Below are 22,891 nucleotides of genomic sequence, written 5' to 3' on the forward strand. Positions count from 1 at the left end.
TTTTTTTTTTTTTTTTTTTTTTTTGCATGTGGATGTTCAGTTGTTCTAGTATCATTTGTTGAAAAGACCATTTTTGCTCCATTGTACTGCCTTTGTTCTTTTGTCAGTAGATTGGTTGACTGTATTTGTGTGGATCTATTTCTGGGCTCTGCATTCTGTTCCATTGACCTGTTTCTTTGTTCTTTCCCCAATACCATACACTCTTGATTACTGTAGCTTTACTGTAAGTCTTGAAGTCAGGGTGTCAGTCCTCCATCTTGGTTGGTTCATCTCCTTAAGTATTACATTGGCCATTCTGGAGCTTTTGTTTTTTCCATATAAACTTTAGAATCAGCTTGTCACTATCCACAAAATCACTTGCTGGGATTTTTATTGAAATTGCATTGAATCTATAGATCAAGTTGGGAAGAACTTGACATCTTGACAATACTGAGTCTGTCCATGAACAGGGAATATCTCTTCATTTATTTTGTCCTTCTTTGATATCTTTGATCAGAGTTTTGTAGTATTCCTTGTATAGATCTTGTATATACACATTTTGTTAGATTTATACTATTATGTTTTGGGGGGTGCTAATGTAAATGGTAATGTGTTTTTAGTTTCAAATTACACTTGTTCATTGCTGTTATATAGGAAAGAAAGTGCCTGACTTTCATATATTTCACTCCACTCTCTTTTTGCTTGCATGGTTTCTGAGAAGTTGTATAAAGCTCTTATCTTTTCCTGTCTATAGGTAAGGTATTTTCTCCTCTGGTTTCTTTCACAAGTTTTTTAATCTTTGATTTTCAAAAATTTAAATATGATATGCTTGGGCTTCCCTGGTGGCACAGTGGTTGAGAGTGCGCCTGCCGATTCAGGGGACACGGGTTCGTGCCCCGGTCCAGGGGGATCCCACATGCCGCGGAGCGGCCAGGCCCGTGAGCCATGGCCGCTGAGCCTGTGCGTCCGGAGCCTGTGCTCCGCAACGGGAGAGGTCACAACAGTGAGAGGCCCGCGTACCGCAAAAAAAAAGATATGCTTAAGTGTAGTTTTTGGGCATTTATTCTGCTTGGTGTTCTCTGAGCTTCCTGGATCTGAGGTGTGGTGTGTGACCATTTGGGGAAATTCTCAAATCATATTGTTTAAAATATTGCTGTTTTCTTTCTCTCTTTTCCTTGTAGTGTTCCCATAAGATGTATATTACAACTTTTGTAGTTATCTCACGACTCTTGGATATTCTGTTCTATTTTTTCCAGTCTTTTTCCTCTCTGCTCTTAAGTTTTAGAAGTTTCTGCTGTCATATCCTCAAGCTCAGATTGGTTCCTGCGCCAGGTCCAGTCTACTGATAACCACATCAAAGACATTCTTCGTTTCTGTTTCAGTGTTTTTTGTCTCTAGAGTTTCTTTTATGGTCTTTCCGGCTCTGTTCTTATATTATCCATCTGTTCTTGAATGTTGTCTACTTCAGCAGTAAAGCCCTTAAGCATATTAATCATAGTTTTAAAAAATGTCTATTCTGATAATTCCAACATTTGTGACATGTCTGACTCTAGTTCTGATGCTTGTTCAGTCTCTCCAGATGTACTGATAAAAGGAAATGTGGTAAACAGGCCTTTAGTAATGTCATGGTAGGGTGTGGGGCAGGGGAAGCATTCTCTGGCCCTCTGACTTAGTCTTTTCGTGAGCCTGTGCTCCTGGACTTTGAACTTCACCAGTGCCTCTTAGTTTTTTCTTTCCCACCCTTAGGTGGGACAGGATGGCTAGAGGCAACTGAGTTGGATATTAACCCTTCCCCCCATGTGGAAGGCTAGAGGGAGCTGGTTTGGGATTTTTTCCTTCTAGGTATGTTAGTTCCCTCTAGGTAGGTTAGTCTCTGGTAAAGTAGTTTCTGCTGAGGACAGGCCTTGTTAAGAAGAACACAGAGCTTTGGCATTTCAGAATGGTTTCTGTTCTCCTCCGTGTGCTGGCAGCACAAAGGGATTCATTGTGAGGACCTGGTAGAGCTTCTAGGGGTATAATTCAAGAATATTGGGTGTCCCCTATGACTGGCTGCCCCTGGAGTTTTTGACTCTCAGACCTTCACTCTGAGCCTCCAACAAATTCATCAGTTACGGTTCTGGTTTTCCTACTTCAGCACTGGTTCCCATGGATAATTCTGTTCCAGTAAGTGTGATTTTCTTTATTTGCCTGTTTCTCCAATTTTGGGGGTTGCAGTTTGCCTGATAACCTCACTTCTCTGACAGATCTAAGTAGAGTTGTTGATTTTTCAGTTTGTTCAGCTTTTCACTTGTCGGTAAAACAGGTTGGCAATTTCTGAGCTCATTATATGCCTGACGGGAAATTGTAAACCTGTATTCAGTTTTTTACAGTTTCCTAGCCTATCCTGGCCATTTTTCTGGGTTCTAGACCCATCTCTTTGCCTAATGTTCATATATATTTGTATCTTAGTATTAAATTGATATTAACTGGCATCTTAGTATCAGTAGGCTCTAATTGTAATTAAGTACGTTTGCTTAAACCTGTTCTCCCACATGACCTACTTACCTCTGCCCAGAATATGATCTTCCCTGTTACTTAGACTCAGAATTTCGAACCTTTAGTTATCTTTAACATTTCTTGTCCATTCACACCTTAAAAAATAATTTTCTGTAAATCCTCTCATTTCTGCTTCCAGAGTTTCTTCCTTCTGTTCTCAATATTCTTGTTCAGCTCCTTGGTTTTTTCAGCTAAATAGGTTAGGATAATTTCTTAAAGTGATATATTCATATCCATTCACCGTATTCTTTAATTCATCTTGTTCATTACTTCCAATTGTTATAGTTCTCTCTTGTCCTTTTTCCTCTTTTCTTTTCCCTTTAATCTAAAGTTACTAAGAGTTTACACACTATGGTAAGTGCTAGGGAATACAGAGATTTACAAAACAGAGTTCACAGACTTCTTAAACATGTTACTTTCTTGTTCTAGAACCATCACTGGATTCCCATTTCCTACGAATTAAGGTTGAAATCTGAACCTGGTGATTCTAAAGTATGGTCTCACGTAGATGTTTTAATTTTCTCTTATATTCCCCCCTCTTGTAACCTAAACTTTATGGGTACTCTGTGCATATATTCCATCTTTTGCCTTTTTAAAATGTTCTTTCTGGAATGCTTTTCTTCCTTTCTCTGTTCCTGCCAGAATCCTCCTTATTTTCAAAGTCTGTCCCAAAAGCCACCTTTCCAAGTAAAGCCTTTTCCCTCATTCTCCCCATGCCCTTTTCATTTATCCTCCCACCTTCCAACACTTTGTACTGAAGATGGCTTTTCTTTGGCTGCCATACTGTATTGTATCCTGTATATAATTATCTGAGGGTTTCTCTTATGAACTCAAATTTACAAACTCAAATTTGAGTTTGTAAAGGGCAGTGCCTGAGTCAGTTATCTTTGAAATACCATGCACATGATAAATGCTGTTTATATAATCAAAATTTTTTTCCTTCCAGTTTTATGGAGATACAATTGACATACAGCACTGTATAAATTTAATGTGTATAGCATAATGATTTGACCTTCATGCATCATGAAATGATTACCACAGTAAGTTTAGTGAGCATCCACCATCTCATACAAATACAGAATAAAAGAAAAAGACATATTTTTTCCTTGTGATGAGAATTCTTAGGATTCACTTTCTTAACAACTTTCATATATAACATACAGCAGTGTTAATTATGGTTATCATGTTGTCCATTACATCCCTGGTACTTATTTATCCTATAACTGGAGGTTTGTACCTTTTGACCCACTTCATCCACTTCCCCTTCCCCCACCCCTGGCTCTGGTAACCACAGATCTGATCTCTTTTTTTCTATGAGTTTGTTTGTTTTTGAAGTGTAATTGACCTACAATATTATGTTAGTTCCTGGTGCACAACATATTGATTCAGTATTTCTATACATGACAGAATGATCATCACACTAAGTCTATTTACCTCCTGTCACCATACAAAGGTATTCCAGTATTATTGACCATGTTCCCCACAGTGCACATTTCGTACTTGTGACTCATTGATTTTGTAACTAGAAGTTTGTACCTCTTCATCTCCTTCACCTGTTTGTTCTCGGTATCTATGACTATTTCTGTTTTGTTATGTTTGTTCATTTGTTTTGTTTTTTAAATTCCGTGTATAAGCAAAATCATATGGTATTTGTCTTTCTCTGTCTGACTTAACTTCACTTAGCATCATACCCTCTAGGCCCATCCATATTGTCGCAAATAGCAAGATTTCATCTTATATTATAGCTGAGTAATATTCTGTTGGAAGGATAGATAGACAGATAGATATAGATATCACCTCTTCTTTATACATTCATCTATCGATAGGCACTTAGGTTGCTTCCATATCTTGGCTGTTGTTCACTGCTGCAGTGAACATAGGGTTGCATATATCTTTTCAAATTAAGTGTTTTTGTTTTCTTCAGATAAATACCCAGGAGGGGAATTGCTTGATCATATAATAGTTCTATTTCTAATTTTTTGAGAAACTGACCTACTGTTTTCTATAGCGGCTGCACCAGTTTGCATTCTCACTAACAGCACACGAGTGTTCTTTTTCTCTGCATCCTGGCCAACACTTTATTGTTATTTGTTGTCTTTCTGATGATAGCCATTCTGATAGGTGTGAGGTTGTATCTCACTGTGGTTTTGATTTGCATTTCCCCTACGGTTAGTGATGTTGAGCATCTTTTCATGTGCCTGTTGGCCATCTGTATGTCTTCTTTGAAAAAATGTTTTTTCAGGTCCTCTGTCCATTTTTTAATTTTCTTTTTTTTGATGTTGAATTGTATGAGTCCTTTGTATATTTTGGATATTAACCCCTTACCAGATAAATCATTTGCCATTATCTTCTCTCATTCAGTAGGTGGCCTTTTTGTTGTTGATAGTTTCCTTCATAGTGCAAAGGCTTTTTAGTGTGATTAGTCCCATTTGTTTATTTTTGCTTTTGTTGCCCTTGCTGAGGAGACATAATCCCAAAAAAATTGCCAAAACTGATATCAAAGAGTATACTGTCTGTTTTCTTCTAGGAGTTTTATGATTTCAGGTCTTACATTTTAAGTCTTTAATACATTTTGAGTTTATTTTTTAGATGGTGTGAGAAAGCATCCAGTTTGATTCTTTTGCATGTAGCTGTCCAGTTTTCCCAACACCATTTATTGAAGAAGCTGTTTTTTCCCCTGTTGTATTTTCTTGCCTCCTATGTCATAGATTAATTGACCATATAAGTATGGGTTCTTTTCTGGGCTCTCTATTCTGTGCCACTGATTTATGTGTCTGGTTTTGTGCCGGTACCATACCGTGTATATAATTTTTGAATTGCATCTCTACCTTTTGAAAAAGTATGAGTTCTTCAAGGCCTAGTTCAAGTTCACTTCTATAAAGCCATTCCATAGCTACTACACATACAGCTGTCTTAGCACTTAGGCAGTTTTTGTTGTCTTTTTGTGTGTGACACTTTATTAAACTGGTGGGACCTTGTTTTACTAACTGTTGACTCCACAGTACACAATGCCTAACATATGTGCTTAGTAAATAGAAAAGTAATCTGTTTCTTTACTTTCACATTACTTTGTTGGTATCACATTCTTATCACATTCTAATTTATTTGAGGAAATATTTGTATTTCCTGCCCTCCTCTTCCAGGTTGTAATGCTGCAGGGGGAAGGGGAGGGAAGAGGTTTTGTCTGACTCTCCTTCAGAGCCTTGCTCATGAAAAGAATAATACATTTATTCATTAAGCAATTATTTTTTAACATTTATTTTGTGCCAGTCACTGTTCTATGAAATAAGGATATAAGAGCAACTAAGATGGACAGAAATTCCTGATTTCATGGACCTTAGTTTCTAGTTAGGGGAAACACTCTATTAATACTTACTGAGTTTAATAATAGCTAAAAAATGATCACCTGTGAGTAAATATTTCTTTAGTTTTTATTTATTTCCCCTGAGATTTCACTTTTTTATAATGTACTTTTTATACTCTAATGATACTTTTTAACCAAATAATAACTGCTTTTTATTAAGCTTCTGCTGTGTGCTAGGAACTTTACATAACTTGTTGATGGTAAGCAATTTGAATTGATCATGGCACATAACTAGGAAGCAGGAGAGCTGGGATTTATGCCAAGGTCTGTCATTAAAGGCTATTTGTGCTCTTTGTACTGTATCTCATTTCTAATTTCTTTCCATTTTTTCAAGACAAGTAAACTTTTAAAGTCTTACCTATGTTTTTTTTTCTTTCTGAATAGCCACAATATGAGAATACTTCCCTCCAGACTCCATTTTCAGACCAGTCAACATCCCATTCCCAGCAAGAGGAACTTGAGCAAAAGCTTGCATCTACTGAGAAAGAGGTTTTACAGCTCAATCAGTTTCTAAAACAAAGAATAAGCCAATTCAGTGAAGAGAAGAAGAAACTGGAGGAAAAGGTAGGTATTTTTAATAAAGTTGAATTGGGTCAAGGGCATTCCTTCAACGTATGATTTTTTTGTCATCTACTCTGTGCCAGGTGTCATACCAGGTTTTATTTACATTGAAGTGATTAGTTTTACAGTAACTTTTGAGAAACCCTGTGCTATCTACAAAAATCCAGGCATTTTTTTTTGAGAGAGATAAAAATACCACTGTGTATTATATTATGTCTTTCTAAGTAATAGTAAAGCTTTTTTTAAAGTTAGTTGTCTACACTGAGATGTGACACCAATAACTGTTCTCCTTTTCCTTTCTGGGCCCTGTGTCTTTGTAATGTGGGATATGAAGGATTGGTAAATGAAATGAAAGTGGTTCTTCTTTCAGAAGCACATGACTTCACGTTATTTAAGCTGAAGCCCTTGATTCAGAATAAGTAGCTGAAAGCCAGATACCTCTATATACACAATACATCTGTCCATTTATTTGACCTTTCTGCCTTTATTACAGTATTTTCACAGACTTCATCTCATTCCATTATAGTATCATTAAAGATCATGTAAGATAAGGATACATGCTAGCTCTGATTTATTGAAGAGGCATAGATCCTTAAGCTACTACTTAGTTGCAGAATTGGTTTTAGACTTCTCTCGTTATACCCAGCTTATTATTCTATTAACTAACCTTCCCTTCAAGTGATCTTGAGGCGGTCACCATGATTTCTGTAGGCAGGTTTGGAGCTATTAATTGAGAACTCATTGACATTTTTGAGTCACACACACACACACACACACACACACACACACACGAGCTAAAATTTTTCTCTTCCAAAAAACTGACAAATTTTACATGGTTTCTCTTTCTCAGCTATATGATGTATTTTATTGTGGCTAACTTGAAAGTACCTTGAAACAGGTACTGTTTCTTGTTTCTTTTGTGTATTTTTTGGGCTTTATCTAATATCACAATCTGGAGGGAGCTATGGAAATATCCATCGGTCATACATAAGAGGGAGGGATTAAAATGTTTTCTCACCTGAAACTTGTTAATTAAAAGATTGTGTGAAAATTGTAAAGATTCAGTGGATGCGGTTTTAAAAATATATTTTTATGTTTTATCTAAATTTTTCTCATCTTTTATTATTTTTCATGTCTATTGCTTAATAAAATCAGTTTATATGTTACCTACCTATGAGACAGCTCCTAATTGGATGTCTTCAAAATACTTCAGACTTTTCATGTCTAAAATCAGTTCTTAATTTTGCTTGCTGACTGCCCTATTCTCAAACGACATAAAACAACATTTTCTTCAATGTTCATTGCTGTGTATTCAGTTACTCATGCTAGAAACTCTACTAAGTTAATCAAGCCTGTCTTCTAAATATATACAAGACCTGTCCAACACTACCAGCCTAGTCCAGGTTCTTAGCTCTTGGCAAAGCTTTTGTAATGGCCTCTTCATTGGTGTCTCTGAATTCACCCTTGCCTTGTCTACCTGTTCTCCTGTTTTCTCCAGTCACTTTTGTTGTTGTTGTTGTTGTAATTCTATGTATTTTATTTATTATACTTTTAAAGATTGAAGCATAATTTGCATACAGTCAAGTGTGCAGATCTTGGGTGTTCAGTTTTTATGAATATTGCTAATAGTATACAGTCGACCCTTTAACAACATGGGTTAACTGTGCAGGTCACTTATATGTAGATTTTATTCAGTAGTAAATACTACACAATTTGAGGATCTGAGGATGTGGAGGAAAAAGCAGATACAGAGGGCCGACTGTAAGTTGTATACTGCATGGAGGGTCAGCAACCCAACCCCCTTGTTGTTCAAAGGTCAACTGTATACCCCTATAACCACTATCTAAAATGAGATCATAAACATTTCAGTTATCCAAGAAGTTCCCTTGTGCTTCTTTCTAGTCAGTCTTCTTCCCTTCCCTGAAACACTTTTTTTAAAAATAAATTTTATTTATTATTTATTTATTTATTTTTGGCTGCACTGGGTTTTCATTGCTGCACGTGGGCTTTCTCTAGCTGCAGCAATCGGGGGCTACTCTTCGTTGCAGTGGGCGGGCTTCTTATTGCAGTGGCTTCTCTTGTTGCGGAGCACGGGCTCTAGGCGCACGGGCTTCAGTAGTTGTGGCACACGGGCTCAGTACTCATGGCTTGAGGGCTCTAGAGCACAGGCTCAGTAGTTGTGGCACACGGGCTCAGTAGTTGTGGCACACGGGCTTAGTTGCTCTGCGGCATGTGGGATCTTCCCGGACCAGAGCTCAAACCTGTGTCCCCTGCACTGGCAGATGGATTCCTAACCACTGCGCCACCAGGGAGGTCCCCGAAACACTTTGTTATCACTGTAGATTAGTTCTGAGTCTTCTTGGACTTTGTATAAATGGAGTCATACCATATATGTTCTTTTGTGTGTGTTTTCTTTCCCTTAATATCTTTGAGATTTATTTACGTTGTCGCACGTATCAGTAGTCTGTTCCTATCTATCCCTGAGTTGCATTCCATTATATAGATCTCTCACAATGTATCTATTGTCCTGTTAGTGGATATCTGGATTGTTTGCAGTTTGGGAAAATTATGAATAAGGCTGCTGTGAACGTTCTTGTACTAGACTTTATTTGGTATACATAGGTTTTCATTTCTCTTGGATAAATTCCTAATAGTGGAATTTCTAGGTCATTTGGTTCATAGTGTAGATGTTTAACTTATAAGAAACTACCCAAGTTCTCCCAAGTGTGTGTACCATTTAACACTTCCACTACCAATGTGTGAGAGTTCCAGGTGCTCCACAGCCTTGCAAATCCATTCTTAATAGTATGGAGGAATGAACCTTTTAAAATGAAGATCCAGTCATTTTTCTTACTTGGTTAAAACCCACTAATGCTATCTCATTGTCTTTAAAATAAGAATTTAACATTTTCTATGACCTGAAAGAGCCTGCCTAATTATATAGCCTTGGGCCCTACCAGTCTCCCTCTGGTACACTGTGTCTTGGTATAGTGTCTTACAGTTGTTAAGCAGGTCAGACCTTGTTTCTGGTATAGGTTCTTTACATAAAGTGTCCTCTTTGCCTGATGAATACTTGGCTCTCTTTACCTGCTCCCCAGTCACCTATTTATCAATATTTTATCAAGTCTCAACTTAAATATATTTTCCCTCCAACGGCTTGGGCTTAGTTGCGGCATGTGGGATCTTCCCGGACCAGAGCTCAAACCTGTGTCCCCTGCACTGGCAGATGGATTCCTAACCACTGCGCCACCAGGGAGGTCCCCGAAACACTTTGTTATCACTGTAGATTAGTTCTGAGTCTTCTTGGACTTTGTATAAATGGAGTCATACCATATATGTTCTTTTGTGTGTGTTTTCTTTCCCTTAATATCTTTGAGATTTATTTACGTTGTCGCACGTATCAGTAGTCTGTTCCTATCTATCCCTGAGTTGCATTCCATTATATAGATCTCTCACAATGTATCTATTGTCCTGTTAGTGGATATCTGGATTGTTTGCAGTTTGGGAAAATTATGAATAAGGCTGCTGTGAACGTTCTTGTACTAGACTTTATTTGGTATACATAGGTTTTCATTTCTCTTGGATAAATTCCTAATAGTGGAATTTCTAGGTCATTTGGTTCATAGTGTAGATGTTTAACTTATAAGAAACTACCCAAGTTCTCCCAAGTGTGTGTACCATTTAACACTTCCACTACCAATGTGTGAGAGTTCCAGGTGCTCCACAGCCTTGCAAATCCATTCTTAATAGTATGGAGGAATGAACCTTTTAAAATGAAGATCCAGTCATTTTTCTTACTTGGTTAAAACCCACTAATGCTATCTCATTGTCTTTAAAATAAGAATTTAACATTTTCTATGACCTGAAAGAGCCTGCCTAATTATATAGCCTTGGGCCCTACCAGTCTCCCTCTGGTACACTGTGTCTTGGTATAGTGTCTTACAGTTGTTAAGCAGGTCAGACCTTGTTTCTGGTATAGGTTCTTTACATAAAGTGTCCTCTTTGCCTGATGAATACTTGGCTCTCTTTACCTGCTCCCCAGTCACCTATTTATCAATATTTTATCAAGTCTCAACTTAAATATATTTTCCCTCCAACGGCTTCTTATACATGCTTAAAGCATTTTGTTCTCAGCACAGATTTGAATGTTGCTTTGTTTTTTATATATCCCTGTAAGTTTTGTGAAGGCAGGGATGTATCTGAATGTGTCACTGTAGCATATGTAGCACAAGCCATGGTCCCTGGCATATTGAATGAATGAATGAACAAATGCTTTCAGGTGATTTTTGCCACAAAGGGAGAGAAGGGAATGAGTTAACCCCAACAAAGGACTAGGGAAAGTGTAATTAGAGATATCGAAGATGTCAGAATGGGTGCACGATGGGCCAGATTCCTAAGGAGAAATAGGAGAATGTTGATAACAGATGCCAAGGTGGAAGAGTTCCTCTTGGAAAAGAAGAGAAATAGCCTCTCTGTGAAGTGAGACAATTAAGAATGGACGTGTCTTTCTAATCCAAAACAATCTAAATTAAATGTATATCCAGTGGACCTTGAGGAGTGGGGTTAATATAGAGGGTAGACTTTGTGTCAGAGGACAGGGAGATGACCTGAGTTCTTGAAGGGAGTGTAGAAGCTAGGAAATTAGACTCATTGATAATGCATCAACTAAACAGCACCCTGGGCCCACATGAGATTAGATTGCATTGTTTTCCTTCTGCATTTACTCTCAGTAACCCTGATCAAGACTGATTCTAAGGGGCTTCCCTGGTGGCACAGTGGTTGAGAGTCTGCCTGCCGATGGATGGGACACGGGTTCGTGCCCTGGTCTGGGAAGATCCCACATGCCGCGGAGTGGCCGGGCCCGTGAGCCATGGCTGCTGAGCCTGTGCGTCCGAAGCCTGTGCTCCGCAACGGGAGAGGCCACAACAGTGAGAGGCCTGCGTACCACAAAAAAAAAAAAAAAAGAAAAAGAAAAAAAGACTGATTCTAAGACAGAAAAACATTTAATGTGGTAACAATAACAAGGGAAGTTACTCTTTGTTGAGCACTTTCTTTTATGTGCCAGATAGTATGTTAATGTACATTAAATGCATTTTCTTATTCAATCCTAGTGTCACAGAAACCCTATGAGGTATATACTATACCCCATTTTTAAAAAATGAGGTTACTGAAATTTTGAGAAAAGTTAAGTAATTTGTCCAGTTGCATGTTGAAAAGCTGGAAGTAAAATTCAAGACAATTTAACTCTCCAGCTGATGCCTTGGTTCTAATAATAATTTATAAAAATTTTAGTGGAAAACATTTTCTCCCTATTTTGTTCTAATAATTGTATTTAAAATGAAGAAAAATAACTCTGTTTGTAAACCTCTTCTGAAATGTGGAATTGCCTTCTAGGAATGATCTCAGTATTGCATAATACCTCCTTGAAATTTTACTTAACTTTTTATAACTAGAATAGGAAAGATTTATTAGTGATGCCTCATTTACCTGTAGGTAATTACTGGAGTTCAGAATTCAGTAACCTCTGTTAATCTGCTAATCTGCAACAACATAAAACTTGGAAGTTAAAAAAAACAAAAAATAGAGAGCTTCTCATCAGTGAGCAGGGCTGGGGGAAAAAAAAAAAAGATCCAGTAATTATGTGTGATCAGCTTGTGGCCACAAATAACAGAGATGGTATCCAATAGGAGAGTGTTGGCGGAGATTTGTGATCAAGAGCCGGCAAGCTTGACATGATAGCAAAGAAGAGAATTGACCAAAGAAAAAGAAGAAACCTAGGACACCTTTGCATAGAAGACAGCATGACTAACTTATTCTAGTGGCTGCTTTTTGAGGACACAATTAGGTCACTTAAACAATTATGTCACATTTAAGACACAAACAATTAAGTGTAAATTAGGGAGCATGTAGTAAAAATAGGCTGGTAGTTATGTTTCCTTCTGTAATTTACAGGGTCATTTGCTAAGGCAAGAGCAGGATTATATGGTCTTTCAGGTCACAACCAGGGCCAACGGTCTGAGTTCTGATAGATCAAAAGTTAAATTGTCACACCAGCACACTTGATTTTAGTCCTAAGAAAGCCCCAATAAAAGGTTTTGTCTGTTTTACCATTGTTGCTCCTTACCCAAGGACCTAAGTGAATCCTAACGTATTGATGGAATGAATAGATGAAATGCAATTTGTTTTTCCAATTGAAATTGGGTTTTTTTTCTTTTTTTTAAACACCTTTATTGGAGTATAATTGCTTTACAATAGTGTGTTAGTTTCTGCTTTACAACAAAGTGAATCAGCTATACCTATACATATACCCCCATATCTCCTCCCCCTTGTGTCTCCCTCCCACCCTCCCTATCCCACCCCTCTAGGTGGTCACAAAGCACCAAGCTGATCTCCCTGTGCTATGCGGCTGCTTCCCACTAGCTATTGGTTTTACATTTGGTAGTGTATATTTGTTTTGTGTTTTGTTTTTCCAATTGAAATTGTTTTAATAAAAGTTGTTATTCATTGGACCTGAAATAAGTTGGATAAGGCATGAAAGAAACTGGATTGTGGACAAGCATTAGCTTTAATAAAATTTGAAAGAGTAATCCATTATACTACTAATTACTTGTACTTATTTCCCTGGTGAATATGAGAAAAGGCTATAAAGATATTTTAGAACCCTGTAAGCTTCTGAAAGAATGTAAATGTTTGGAAGACTGGTAAATTAAAGTAAATGTGAGTCTGGAGTTTACTTTTTAGGCAACTATTTATATATACATTGTTTTTAATTGATCTTGATTATGAAAGAGCTTTAGAGATAGTATATCTACAAAATTTAAAGATCGTATGTTTTAGGTGGAAAGGTGAAAAAAAATAGTACATAAAAGTCTGAGGTTCAACCTACACAAATTGGGATTTACTAAAGATCATGAATTGTATGTATTCCATAGTAGGTGTTCAATTAGCATATTTCATCAGTCCTAAGATGACATTAATGGTAAGGCACATCTTTATTTTGTATAGTAAGAGAATATAGTGCAAGTTCAGTTTGACACAATGCCTTAACAATAGTCTTGCTTGAGGTATGAATTAGTCTCACTAGTCCCATTATTTGTTCCTAAGTATTTGGTATTTTTGGTGAGTGCCCTGGCTTTGATTGCTTTGCTTTAGTACATGATAAGCGATTCCTTTGTAAGTCTGTAAGTAACAAAACAGCTTTAATTACTTATAGATATCTTCCTTTCTTAATTCACGTAAAACATTGCACGTAACTTTGCAATAAATAAGAAATTAAAGTCATCCTTCCAGAGATGAATATTTGCTTCACTGATTTCTCAGTTGTTCCCTGAAACTGTCTCTCTGGGTATCCAATAACATGTTTCAATGCCAAATTATAATGTAATATTTCAAAGGTATTTTAAATATGATTTAAACTCAACACACTTTCAACATGTACATAATACTGTTGAAATGACAAAGATATGAATAGCCTTGACCAAATTTGCACATGTGCAGGCAATAAAAACTACATCATTACTGCTGCCTGACTGCAGTTTATATCATCAATTGTAAAATCAAATAAAAATTTCAAAACTCTTGATTTCAGTGATACAGGAATTTGAGAAAAATGTGAATCTTAGAATCTATGAAATAAGATAAATCATACTTAAGTTGGAAGTGGTGTTAACTTATCTGGAATGGTTGGTGAATTCAGTGATGCCTAAGATTAGAATGTTGGCTTTTATATTAACTGATTTTTGACAAAACCACTGAAGCTTCATAATCTTTTCCTTTAGCTTAAAACCAGAGATAGATACATCAGTAGCCTGAAAAAGAAGTGCCAGAAGGAATCTGAACAGAATAAAGAAAAGCAGAGAAGAATTGAGACCTTAGAAAAGTATCTGGCTGATCTTCCAACTCTTGATGATGTACAGAGTCAGAGTCTACAGGTAACATGAAATAAAATTCTGATCTTTAAATGAGAGGGAAACATATTCTTTTTTAAGTTGACTCTTTAGACATTTCACTTTTATAATTTTTCATTCACTTTGTAAATTTTTATAATGTAAAATTTTAGTTGTATATTTGTCTAATTGTAAGTTAAATCTGTGTGCTTAATTGCTGTTTTTAGGATTAACTTTAATTAGAAACTTTGTTCATCTGAGCATGAATAGATCTTTCTTGTTCTTAATTAATATGCGGTTTCCTTCCTAATGAACCTGTCTTAACTCTCTCACTTACTGTTCTACTCTAAAAGGTAGTTTCTAAACCAGTGACAGCCCACCACATGCACACGCACTCATGCACCTCAGTTCTGACTTTTCCCAGTATTCTGTGGGATCCACAAAGGCTTAACAAGACCTTTTTTTGACCATCTTTCCAGATACTTGTTTTGTTTTCATCATTCTTCTTAATCTTTCTATAAATTCTTTCTTATACTTTAATCTATGACCTCCATTCACTCCTCTGACTTCTCTTCTGGCCATTTTCCTTTCTCAGCAGTACCTCATCCAAAGTCTTTCTACTAACTCTGGTGAGGCCTATCCTCTTGAAGCCTTATTTGTAAATCCGTTAAACCTACTCTTCAGTCTTTTCTCAAAATCTTACTAATCGTGGGACTTTCAATTTTAGCACTCTTGACATTTGAGGTTAGGTAATTTTTTGTTGTGGGATTCTGTCCTGTGCATTAAAGGATGCTTAACAACATTTCTGGCCTCCACCTACTGGATGCCAATAGTGCTGCTTCTTCCCTTCCCCCTTAACCAAAAATGTCAGCAGACTTTTCCAAATGTCTGCTGGGGTGAGTGGAGGGAGATCACTCCCATTTGAGAATCATTGATCTAATCCATGGAGTATCATTATTCTGTAGACTCTAGACCTATAATACAATCTCTCTTTACATTAATTTATAAATTGTAAAACTAACAGAGGGTGATATCATGAAGGAAGGAACTAAAGAAGGACCCACAGGAGCTTGAGCAGGAACAGAGAGGACTATAGATTTTAAAACATGTTCATACCACAGTACACCCATTAAGATGGCTAATATCTAAAAAACAGAAAGTAACAAGCATTGGTGATGATGTGGAGAAATTATAATCCCTCAGGCACTGTTGGTAGTAATGTAATATGGTGTAGCCACTATTGAAAACCATATGATGGTTCCTCAAAAATATTAAAAATAGAATTACCATATGCTCCACGAATTCCGCCTCTGGGTGTATGCTAAAAATAATTGAAAGCAGAGTCTCAAACAGGTGTTTATTCACAATGCATGTTCATAACAGCATTATTTACAGTAGCCAAACGGTACCTCAGGTGTCCATCAGTGGGTGAATGGATGAACAAACCGTGATGTGTACACACAATATAGCCTTAAAAATGAAGGACTTTCTGACGCATGCTACAACATGGGTGAACCTGTGGACGTTTTGCTAAGTGAAATAAGCCAATCACAGAGATAAATATTGGGATTGACATATGTATAAGATGGGTAACTAATAAGAACCTGCTGTATAAAAAATTAAATAAAATAAAATTTAAAAAAATGATTACAGTAATTACTTTAGGAATTGAAAAGGAGACATTTAATTAGAAAAAGAAAAAAGCAAAGATAAATAGATTAAAGATAAAGAAAAATAGGTATGAGATACCTAAAGTAGTCAAATTCATAGAGGCAGAAGGTCAAAGGGTGATTGCCAGGGGTTGAGGGGAGAGGTAGATGGACAGAGAGGTAGATGGGTAGAGAGTTTGTTTTGAAAGATGAAAAGAGTTCTGGTGATTAGTTTACAACAATGTGAATGTACTTAACTGTACTGAACTGTACACTTAAAAATGGTTAGGATGGTGAATTTTATGTTAGGTATATTTTGCCACAATTAAAATTTTAAAAATATCCCCAAATTGAGATCATTCATTTTTCTCTGTCTTCTAGAAATTTCTGACCCTATTCTCCTCTTCTCCATAATCTCATTCTCTCAGCTCCCTTTACACAAAGGAAGAGATAAAGTGTTAAGTGCTATCCATGAAATGAAGATAGTGTAATTTTAACCATAAGTCTATTAATTCTTGAGAACCCAGTGTCAGTTTCTAGTAGGAACATATTTAATATTCTTTGTGTCATGAACTTAAAAAAATTTCTCTTTAGCTGCAAGTTCTAGAAGAAAAAAACAAGAATTTGCAAGAGACTTTGATGGAAATGGAAAAAAGGCTTGAAGAGTTCAAAAAACAGTGTCAAGAAAATGAGGCACAGCTAATATGCCAGAAAAAGAAAGAAAAGGAGTTGGTAACTACAGTTCAGAGGTAAGGAAACCTTCAGTAATTCTTTTATGTTTTTGTTTTTGTTTTTGTTTTTGTTTTTGTTTTGCAGTACGCGGGCCTCTCACTGCTGTGGCCTCTCCCGTTGCGGAGCACAGGCTCCGGACGCGCAGGCTCAGCGGCCATGGCTCACGGGCCCAGCCACTCCGCAGCACATGGGATCTTCCCAGACCGGGGCACGAACCCGTGTCCCCTGCATCGGCAGGCGGACTCTCAACCACTGCGCCACCAGGGAAGCCCAATATGTTATTTTTAAGTTATTCCTTATTTGTCATAAAGCATTTCACTTAAAATATGTTAATTTATAATTAGTACTCTATTATTTCTCTTAAAGATGTATTATTGAGAACCAGAAGTATTATGTCATCGAAACAGGTTGTCTCAGTTGTGATTTAACAATGCGATGCAACATACTGACATCTTGGTTTTAGATAACGGTAGGTTTTAGATGAGAATAGTTTTCTAAAAAAAAAACACATCAATTGAAAACTGGAAGCATTAACACAAACCCTTTATCTAATGGCTTTGTCAAAGAATAAGTAAAAATTCTAAGTAACAAAAAGAGGGGCAGCCGGACTGCACTCCTTAATGGGACATGTCAAAGTGAAGTAATTGGCTCCCATTTCACCTGACTGCAGAGTAACAGATGCGGCCGTTTGCCATGCACCTTCCGAGTTTACTCACATATCTCTTTGCCTCACAGGTCTCTTCGAATTTAATACAGTTAGAACTGCAGTGAATATTATTTGTTAGTATATTTTGTTAATGTATTTAAGCTGGAAAATTAATGTTGGATTCATGAAAAACCTAGAAAACTATGCTACATATGCATCTACATGTACACTGTTTTGTAGAACTTAAAAAACCTTAATAAATTATCAACTCTAAGTAGATAACACTATCCTGAAGAAGAAGACAACAAAGCAGCAAAAAACTAAATTTAATAAAGGCACTCTTTATGCTTCTATCAATTATATATAACTCAATGTAACTCACTTTTTTAGTCAAAATCCTCCGGATAATTCCATGTTAATATTGCTTTACTACTATTTTCAAAGTCTTAAATATGCCTGGTCTACCTTTTTTTCCTTAGATTTCAGTGCAGAAAACCTCTGATTTCTGGGACAATTCAGTCTTCTGTGTTTCTAATCTCAGCTCCAAAAAAAATCCATATACCTTTGACTCTACCTTTATTTTTCTCCTGTTTTCTGCTTTCTTGATCTTTAATTTCTTTTTATTACTCCACATCTTATATCCTATTCTCTAGTCTCAAAACAGCTTCCTGACCTCCATTAACTCAACCACATATCTTTTTCTTTAATCTTATGACAAAATGAAAAGAGGTAATGCGTTTGTTGTTTTATAGGGCATTACAATCATAAACTCAAGCTGTGTTTTATGAGTAGAACTAGGAACACCTGAAAATAATTTGTTTTGTTCCATTGTGTGCTTTTACATATTTAATATAATTTTATACCTTCTCTTTTATTAGGTTTTTGGAGAGCATTGAGCCTAGTATTCGTGATTTGGAAAGATTTAGTATAGTGCATTTGAGAATCCATTTTCCATATGCTAAACTTTATCTTGATACTCTCTGATATGACATCATCCCAGGAAACTTCTCTTGATTTCTAATAGATATAAAGGACCGAAGAAGGCCTTCTAAAATTCTTCAGTACTTGTATGGCTATAGTGTCAGTTGACTTGGGCGTAGGAGTGTTATTTCAGTTTCCTCAGCTATATGATGTAGTATTCCTTAAGTTCCAGAAGAACTTAAGATGTATTATGTGACTATAAATTATATCATTACATTGATCTGTTTTTATATAATATTACAAGTTTCCTGCTTTGTGAATACGTAAGAACTTTTGGGATTTAAAAATGAGATAAGAAAACTTTTCCATTTAGAAATGAAAATCTAAGTAAAATATGTGGACGGGATTCCTAGTATTGCAATAGTTGGTACCTTTGCCGTTAAAGAGATTTATTACTTTTCTAAGTGAGCATGCTTCATAACGTAAACAAAATGAGAATATATACATGAAAGAATACTTGATATTTTTACATGACAGAGTATATTTTTCCCTCCACATCACTGGCTCTTTTGTTTTCTTTTTAATATGAGAGACCTTAATAGTTTTAATGTAACTTATTTTTCTTGAAATGTTATAAATGCATAGAAGTAGTGTCTTCACACTGAATTGAGACAAAAACTTATTCTGAGATAGAAATAATGTATTTTTTTACTTTTAGACTGAAAAAGCAAATACTTTTATGACAAGTAACAATATATTACAAATCAGTACAGTACATTCATAATACGTAGAAACTTCTCTGGTGCCATTATTTATGAACACATCTGAAGCCCTTATTGTACTATTTAGGACTGTCAATTCTTTGTCCACAGACTAGATATGGCAATTTTTCTTTTTGGGCGGTGGGCGGGGAGAGAGAAAACACGATAGCCATGATACTTGAAAGAAGAAAAATAATGAAAATATCAAAAATCCACATTATAACAAGTCTGTTTCTTTTAGTAGGCTGCAACTCTTGAGTATGATTACAGGCTAAAGTAGACCTATTCCTAGGTGTCTTCGCTGTTATGTTTTGGTTTTGGTCATTGTTTTTAATAGCATAGTTTCTTTTAACCCAAACAATACTGTTCTTCCTTTCTCAAAGCTAACATCCACCCTGCTCCCTGTCTTTTATTCTTAATATACCAGAGGGGCTTCCTTTTGTTGTTTCCTCTTCTAAAATGCAACTCTGTGCCAAGCATAGCATAAGAAACTGTTAGGTCAAGGAATAAATATATTGGATTGTTGCTTTTCAAAGAGGAGGCCCCACTCAGCATCCAGTGCAAACTCTGGTCACCACAACACCAATCACACCCATTAGGGCAGCACACACTGAGGAAAGACGTGGCAGGGCATCCATACTAAAAACAGCCCTCGCATCAAAAACGTTAGACGCACGCAGGCTATACAGGGATGCTCCCACAAAAACAGCCCTTCAAGACCACTAGGTAACTGTTTCTTCTAAACTCATACAGTCAGAGAAAATAAGTAAAATGAAGCAGAGGAACCACTCCCAATGAAAAGATCAAGAGAATTCCCTGAAAGAATAAAGAATGAAACTGACCTCTCGTCTACTAGATCCCAAGTTCAAAAAGGAGGTAGTAAAAATGCTGAAGGAAATAAGAAAGGCTATTGATAGAAATGCAGATTACTGTAAAAAGGAACTAGATTGTTCCTTATATTAATGAAGGAGAAATGTAATTTTGCTGATTTAGTCAACAATTATCTTTACAAACAAACTTTTGCTGAACTCAAAATGCAGGGCAAAAGACATGTATCCATATTCTTAGGCTCCCTACCATAATCATCTTAATCAAGGAACTCTCCTTTGGGGGAGAGGGAAAGAACACGGCTTAGATTGCAGAGCTCAGATTAGGGTCATGAAGGACTTCACCAGGGCCTAATGTTGTCACATACTAAGCAACTCTTGACTCTGGTCTCGTATTTGCTATTTCTGAAAAGATAATCTGCCTGCGTTATATTTCTTATTTATATGAAATATAGGTACTCAAACTTAGTCATCTGTTGTCTGTAGGTCTTGATTATTGCTTGCTTAAAAAATATTATAGATGCTAAGAAGAGACTTCATTCATCTACCAAAATCAGCACAGAGAGCTTATTTTCTTCATATAATTATGTCTTTCTAAAACAGTTTGCAGCAAAAAGTAGAAAGATGCCTTGAAGACGGAATTCGCCTTCCCATGTTAGATGCAAAACAGCTTCAGAATGAAAATGATAACCTGAGAAAACAAAATGAGAATGCTAGTAAGGTCAGTATATATCTTTAATAATGAAATTTGATAGTGAAATCTATACTATATGGATACGTGCATAGATATATAATTTAATCTAGTTTATTTGATTTATATTTTTGCTAATATTTAATAGCTTATGGAATTTTTAGTTTGAATGTTTTTATAAGGAAAGAAAATAGCAATTTAAGTAACTTTAATTTAAATTTAAATAAAAGCCAAACTAAAGTTATATATTATTTCTTAGCAAAAACAAAAGGCTATCTTTTTCCTTCCTAAATTATTCAAAATCTGTCTCAAACTTATTTTTATAAATTGTAAAGATTAAAGTTTTATCAAGAGCTAGAGTAAGACATTTGCAGTTTTACATATGTGTGATTCAAATCATACGGCTATTTAAAGGATACTTTGTATGAATACTTTTGTTAAAGAAAAACACACACACACTTTGATTTAAAAAAAATAAATTCATAATTCCCTGTGCTTTTGTTTTCTTGAAATTTGGTACTTCCAAAAAATCAATGGAAAAAAAATTTGATTCAGACTGATATATTTCCTATGTTGTAGATAATAGACAACCAACAAGATGAGATTGACAGAATGATTTTAGAAATTCAGGTAAGGAATACTTTGTGCTTATTTTAATTTAGCTATATGCTGATTTACTCTTAGTAATTGCATATCTAAAAAATATCAAAGCATATATGTTTTTGTATGAACATATTAATAACACTTGAGGTGACATTGCAAATTCTTTAATATTAATCTTTCAGTTCTTTAGAATGAAAATGATACTTGGTAAATCAGTTCTTCAAAAACTGTGAAAATTATTCTTCTCTATTCCTTACCTCTCCTCTTTTCAATTGGGTGCAGTCTATCTCTACTACTGAGAACACATTTGGTTAAGGTCATCAGTGATCTAAAATTAAAGACAATTAACTGTTTTTAGTCCATTGTAACTCGGCAAGAGCACTCTCCCTCCTAATAATTCTACATATTATTTTTCTGTATTATCAAAGTATAACACTTTGCATATTTGTGTCTGTATCTAGAGCTTAGGGTGTCTGACCCAAAATATAAACCAAAATTTGTAGATTAAGTGGATTTTCATTCTTTTATTGATTTGCCAGATATTTACCGAGCCCCTGCATATATGCCAGGCACTGTTCTTAGCACTGGAGATTCATCAGTGAACAAAGCAAGTCCCTAGCCATTCTAGTGGGGTGACATGGAGAAAATGGAAACATAATGTCAAGTACAGATATGTACTATTATTTTTAAAAAAAAAAGGAGGATAGAGGGCAATGACAGATCGTGCTACATTATATGCAGTGGTCATGAAGTTTTCCCTGAAGAAGTAATATTTGAACATAGTTCTGAATGAAGATAAGCAGGGGAAGAACATTCTAGGCAAAGAGAGCAGCCAGTGCCCTGAATGTGCCTGGTGTGCTCTAAGACTAGCAAGAAGGCTGCTAGTCTGGAGTACAGTGATTGTGAGATATAGTGAGAGGTGACTGATGGTAGAAAGTAGCCTGGGGCCAGATCACATAGAGGTATATGTCTTTGTATTTTATTCTTTGTGTGATAGAAAACCGTTGGACAAATTTTGCTGAATAAATTATTTTTATATCTCCTAATTTGAGTATTCTCAAAACTGGAAGTAAAAAAGAAAAATGTAATGGTTTGAGTGTTGGAATTTATGGACAATCTGCTTTGTCTTTTGGCCATATTAAGTGATCTATCACTTTAATCAAACACTAGTCCAACAAGTGTGTGGGCTTATTGGATTGATTCACAGAGGTTATACTCTTTAGTGTGTATTCCTTCAGTTGTTCTGCAAGCCATTTGAATTATGAGATGGTTAGGTTCCCTCAGCCATTATCTGACTTCTTATCATAGACCACAGTGAAAGGAATTTCTCTTTCATTTGGTAACAATATCCAGGAGGTAAATCTAATAAAAGTCATCTAAATCCAAATTAAGGACAGTCAACTTTGTCCTTTGGCATTGAGATTTTGGTGGATGAAACATGTAGGATTTATTGTTTTTAATTTGTTTATTTGTAGGATTTATTGCATACTCTCACGTTATAGATGTTTAGTGTATATTTGTATTAACTGAAATGTGCATTTTCCCCATTTGTGGAAGCATCGTAATGCAATTTACTCTTACACATTAACCAAGTCTTTAGTCACATTTAGATATGACTATATATAAATGAATATGTAGAAGAATATATAATTATGTGCCATTCCATTCTTTGTTCTTAAAATGCTTGAGTTAACATTCTTTTATTTCTTCAAATTAATTACAGAATGGAAGTCAAA

General features: G+C 35.8%; 1 protein-coding gene across 2 annotated transcripts in view; it reads left to right on the forward strand.

Annotated features, from left to right (window-relative positions):
* Positions 1-22,891, forward strand: part of CEP85L (centrosomal protein 85L) — a 174,528-nt gene that overhangs the window by 131,152 nt on the left and 20,485 nt on the right. For both annotated transcript variants that reach the window (XM_007454913.1, XM_007454912.1), the window contains exons 6-10: positions 6,263-6,442; positions 14,218-14,370; positions 16,569-16,723; positions 20,465-20,582; positions 21,132-21,182. In XM_007454913.1, the coding sequence (XP_007454975.1) occupies positions 6,263-6,442; positions 14,218-14,370; positions 16,569-16,723; positions 20,465-20,582; positions 21,132-21,182 (657 nt within the window). The remainder of the gene's footprint in view (positions 1-6,262; positions 6,443-14,217; positions 14,371-16,568; positions 16,724-20,464; positions 20,583-21,131; positions 21,183-22,891) is intronic.

Source organism: Lipotes vexillifer, unplaced genomic scaffold, assembly GCF_000442215.2.
Source record: "Lipotes vexillifer unplaced genomic scaffold, Lipotes_vexillifer_v1.1 scaffold58, whole genome shotgun sequence".
Taxonomy (NCBI): domain Eukaryota; kingdom Metazoa; phylum Chordata; class Mammalia; order Artiodactyla; family Lipotidae; genus Lipotes; species Lipotes vexillifer.